Source organism: Doryrhamphus excisus, chromosome 3 (genome assembly GCF_030265055.1).
Source record: "Doryrhamphus excisus isolate RoL2022-K1 chromosome 3, RoL_Dexc_1.0, whole genome shotgun sequence".
NCBI classification, from domain to species: domain Eukaryota; kingdom Metazoa; phylum Chordata; class Actinopteri; order Syngnathiformes; family Syngnathidae; genus Doryrhamphus; species Doryrhamphus excisus.
The window spans coordinates 1,499,495-1,504,783 of record NC_080468.1 but is presented as its reverse complement, the minus strand read 5'-3'; the positions used below and the strand labels follow the sequence as shown (position 1 = coordinate 1,504,783).

General features: G+C 43.7%; 1 protein-coding gene across 1 annotated transcript; it reads right to left on the bottom strand.

Moving 5' to 3' along the window:
* Positions 1-1,868: 1,868 nt before the first annotated feature.
* Positions 1,869-3,777, bottom strand: ptger4c (prostaglandin E receptor 4 (subtype EP4) c). The gene is made up of 2 exons (XM_058065982.1): positions 2,929-3,777; positions 1,869-2,594 (listed from the first exon to the last, which is right to left on the bottom strand). Exons 1-2 carry the CDS (start codon positions 3,775-3,777, stop codon positions 2,016-2,018), a joined length of 1,428 nt encoding a protein of 475 aa, XP_057921965.1. The 3' UTR covers positions 1,869-2,015.
* Between the last annotated feature and the right edge of the window lie 1,512 nt (positions 3,778-5,289).

Sequence of the window (5,289 nt, the reverse complement as noted above, 5' to 3'; positions counted from 1 at the left end):
CATACTTGAGTCTGATGATTGACTGCTCTTTCGACTGATGTTGAGTCACCATCGTTAACAACTACACTGAAAACATTAAATCATTTGTACACATTTGCACTTTTTCATTTGGCTTGTTGTGGCCTGTTGTACTCTTATTTTGAAAAAAGGCTCATTTTCAACAAGGGTGAGAATATGAGTAAGAAGAACAAGTATATACACTGAAGATACATGAAAAGGTAGACTGACGAAGCAGTACTATCCCAACACTTTTGGCCGAATTTAGTCCGTTTTAACGCTATTGTTTAAGCATGATAATGATTTTATCTTTGTGATGTTTTCACTTCCGGTTGTTTTTGTCCCTCTTCCTGTTTACTTGGTTGGCCTCCCAGTAGGACTCGACCAGCCATTTGCGAACAAATGACTTGAATTTGTATATTCTGGCACAGGTGTTGAGCATTTAGTGTTTGTCCTGTTTGAGGAGAAGAAGCACTACATGAAATTGTAGGCTGCGACATTAGCATCTCTCGCGAGTTGTTAGCTAGCTCTCCGCCCACTGACGAGCTGCTTGCTACTTACAGTCAACAGGTCGAGTGGACGTGCTTATGCCGCCATGACAGTTAGGTATGTGGTATAGGTATATTTGTAGTAACTGTAGCAGTTGTTGGCTTAATTGTTATTGTGTTTTATGGCATTTTAATATAAATGAACACACATATATATTACTTACACAACTTTAATATTTAATCTTAAATGTATTTGAATTTGCGCCATTCATTGGCTACTGTCAGCTTTAATTCGGCTTTTTGTGTTCTAGCCCCACCTGCTGGCTCAAGTGGAACATGACAGGTCAGTAACTCGTTTGCTGTGTTCTCTGCACACATCAAACACCATTCAACTTGCAGTAGTATCAAAATATGTGCACGTACGTTTATGATATAAAACAGGAATTCAATTGTATACATTCACTTGTCCTTGCATCGTTTTTATGGCACAGAATAAAGTAGCAGCATGTAGTTTAAAAAGTACATCTCCATCATGCATTGTATTAAGAAACATAAATCACATATTTGAGTCACACAAATTTGTACATTTAAGGATTTGATTGTACCCATGGGGTATAATAATGTTTTGTGTACATTCCCTTGCTTGGAAATTGGCACAGAATAATTTTAATGCACAATGTTTATTTTTGGACCTGCAGCTCGAAATATTTCACTCAACTCATGTTCATGTTTCACAGAGAGACTGACCCTGAAGTGGCACAAGAATCAAACACTGTCATGTCCGGGTATGGCCCACTTTTCATGCAGGTTTTTTTTTTTTATATATAAAAAAGTCAAATACACAAGTTAATTAAATGTAAAATGAATTTGGTTTGAATGAATTCTGCTGCCAAACTTATCAAACAAGCTGTCAAAGTAAAACATGACTAATTAAATTTTGAAAAAAACACTATATCTTCGACTTGATGCTTGTTTTTTTAAGTATGCTGTGCAGCAGCTTTTACCGTCTTAAAATCCTCCAACCAGATTTGACTAATATTAAAGTATCAGACACCGATTTTTTAAAATATGCCTGCGAGCCAAACTATTACATACATATATGTATGTCTGCTCAATCTAATAAGATCCAGTAGCCCCGATACTTCCACTCAGAAGTCACAACATCAGGTACACGTACACAGACCAGTGAGAGCCAATACAAGAGCTGTATCAAGATAAAAGTACGAGGTTTAGGGACTCTGTCAAGGAGATATTCATCTATGTATATTGCTGAGGTTGTGGTATAGTTATCCTGCATGGTGCTGAGGTGTTTTTCATATTTGGCCTTTTTATAAAACTGCAAAAGGCTGCCACAGTACTGAAATGATATATTACAGTGCCAACCATAATTGAGCATGACTTTTACTGGGTGCAACTTAGTGATGCCATTTGTGTTCCTAATGTTGTGTTTGTTATGATCCATTCATGCCAGCTGCCACCGCTGAGACCATTCTAATTCTAAAGAGTACTTAAAAGTCCATTATAAGATAGTTAGAGGTATTTTAGTGACTGACCCGAGCTGGGGGTACCGAATGTGCATGTGACCATCTCGCCTCTTCTGATGTGTGTCGAAGGGGCATGGGCTGGTGACGCCTTCACTGATGACGCCCCCTGATTTGGGTCAGCTGCTACTTCGTCCTCGCCTCCTTGAACGGTGGTGGGTTCGACGCTGAACGGGTGGAAGTTGACACGAGCTACGTCGTAGTCCCACGCATGTCTCATTGCGAAGTCCGTGAAAGACGGAGCGTTCGTGACGGCCGCTCGCTGTTCCGTGTCTTTCCTGCGTAATGACGCGTAGCTGGTGTCGTTCGTATTTAAAGACGGCGGGGAGTCCTGATCCCCGATCCAGCCTATATTGTCACCTCCACTTTCTTTCACTCGAGTCACTGCCATTTTCAGCCTCCTACAGCCCTTCACGAGTAGGTTCTTCCTGCACAGAATGTACACCCATGGGTCCAGAATTGGGTTGAAGGAGGCGAAGCGGATGGCCAACAGGTCGCTACGGTAGTCAGGATTCCCTCCGGCAGAAATATAAGCAGGGTCGTAAAGCTGGTTCACAAATATTCTCACCTGACACACAGAAAGAAAATAATACATTACCATAAAAAATACCACAGAGTGTGTCAAATAATGATCCAGAGTAGTGACAACCAATACTTTGTTTTGTACATAAATAATAGTCTGGTTAAGCATTTTTAGCAGGCTTTGGTGCCAACTTTTGACTAAATTCCCTTTACTTTACCCTATCATATTTGCCAGTCCCACTGAATACATGCTAGCGTAGATTGCACCTCGAGGGACTGAAATCGGTTCCGACTGTGCGTCAATTTCAGCCATCGGTACCGATAACGCACGTGATGTTGATATTGTGATATTTGGCTGAGTCGAGGAGACCAGGTCTTACCACTAGAGGGATGGAGCACACCAGGAAAACGATGGTCATGAAAACCAGAAGCCAGAACATTTGGATCTCTGCCGCAGATGTAACCGACTGCAGTCGCGGGAAGCGGCGCCGTGACCCCCCCTGGTCGCACACCTCGGCCCGGACGATCCCGGTCCTCTGGTTCATCCCCACCAGAGACCTGCACACGGCCAAGTTGCACAGCACGGTCACGGCGATGAGCAGGAGCATCACCCCGCCGTAGAGGAAGGAGTAGCAAGCGCCAACCGGATCCATCGCCCTCCAGTCCAGGAAGCACCAAGTTCCCGGAAAGTGCCTGACGTGCCGACCGAAGCCGAAACTGGGCATGATGCACAGGACGATGTTGGCCAAGTAAGCCGCGAGAAGCGCGAAGCGAGCCATGGATCTGTCTATGTGCTGGGAGTAGAGGTAGGCATGGTTGATAGCCAGGTACCTCTCCACCGCCATGGCGCACAGGATGGTCATGCCGGCAGAGCCGAAGAAGAGCATGGAGAAGGAGAAGAAGTGACATAGCAGAGCTCCACCGGGCCAGCGGTTCGCCACGTAAGTGGCTATCACCACCGGGCTGGTGAAGCATGTGCCCAGAAGGTCCGTGATGGCCATGCCGCACACCAGCGTGTAGAAAGTGGTCTCCTTCTGCTCCTTCTTGGAGATGCACAGCACCATGATGGCGATGAGGTTGCCCAGGACGCCCACGCCGAACATAGTGGCTGAGGTGGCCAGAGACTTGGACTCCAGCCTCAGCGTGGGGAACACGCTGTGGTTGTGACCCAGGGGGAGGTGCGGCTCGGAACCGTTTGTGTCCAACGCGATGGTGTCGTTGATCATCATTTAGAAAAAGACCAAACGAATCTCAACAATGAGCGTCCACTAACTTTATTTTAAAGTTGGACGAGCCTGTGATGGAAATAGAACAAATCGTCCCACAAATACATGACCAAAAGTTGCAAAAATGGCCATCAGCTGCGTCTAGCTGACTTCCACGAGTGTTATTATCCCGCATGAAGGTGCGCCCGTTTGCGTGTACACGCTCCCCGTGCGGGTATTTAAGCTCGGTGCTGATGTCAGGACTGTGACGTGCGGGTTGCATGCACCATCCGCTCCTTGTGGACCCCATTTCTCCAAGATCAGTAGTGAGCAGTCATCCCGTGGGGGGGGGGGCTGCTACATCATTTTATGATGAATGGCAATATATGATCTCTGGTGGGGGAAACTATTAGAAACGTGACACCTGATTGACACAACTGCACCTTATTCATCATTTATATGCGAAACACCTCTCAAAATAATGCAGTGCAGTAGACCATGCAAACTATATTCAGCATGAATGGCGCCAGGAAACTTGCTATATGGGACTGTATGTAACTCCAAATGACATTTTTGTTAAACCAGAAAATATAAGAACAATACCATAGGCTAGAATGTGTTGCCAACAGATTGCACAAGGAAATGTAAATTATCAATTGAACTGCATAAAAATTGTCAGTGAGAAATTTGAGTATACAATAATACATTTTTAATGGGCTTTTATAGCAACATTCCTATGTTATTTTTAAACTGATATACATATGTTTTTTTTTTTTTAAAGTACAAATAAAATGATTAATAATAAGAAGACTGAAATATATGAAACACTGTTTAATAGTAGGCGGTAGCACGGCGGTTTAGTGGTTAGCACGCAGACCTCACAGCTAGGAGACCCTCGGCCATCTCTGTGTGGAGTTTGCATGCCACTCCAAATTGTCCATAGGTATGAATGTGAGTGTGAATGGTTGTTTGTCTATATGTGCCCTGTGATTGGCTGGCCACCAGTCCAGGGTGTACCCCGCCTCTCACCCCAAGACAGCTGGGTTAGGCTCCAGCACCCCCGCGACCCTCGTGAGGAAAAAGCGGTAGAAAGTGAATGAATGAATGTTTAATAGTAAAGATATTTAAAATAAAATAACTTTAAATATGTTATTAAATTATGATGTTATTTCCAGACTTTCATGGGCCAAATCTGGCCCCCAGCTCTCATGTTTGACATGTGCTTGAAGTATAAGAGTCACATGATGACCCCTGCACAATCTTCACTTGCTGAGATTTGATTATTATTTGATTATGAACCGGTAACAGAGCTAAATAGCCAAACTATGGCAAGTGTACTATAAACACTGCACATACATGTACAATCTTCTGAATCCTTTCTCACAAAGTAAACATTATTATCTTTATCACATCAGTTGTTGATGCAGCTCCTATGTTGTGTGCCGGTGTCATGAAATGGGATGTGAAGTATAGTAATTGTACTGAGAAATTAAAATCATTAGCTCCATTTTCCATTTTCCATTTTTTGGTAGCTTT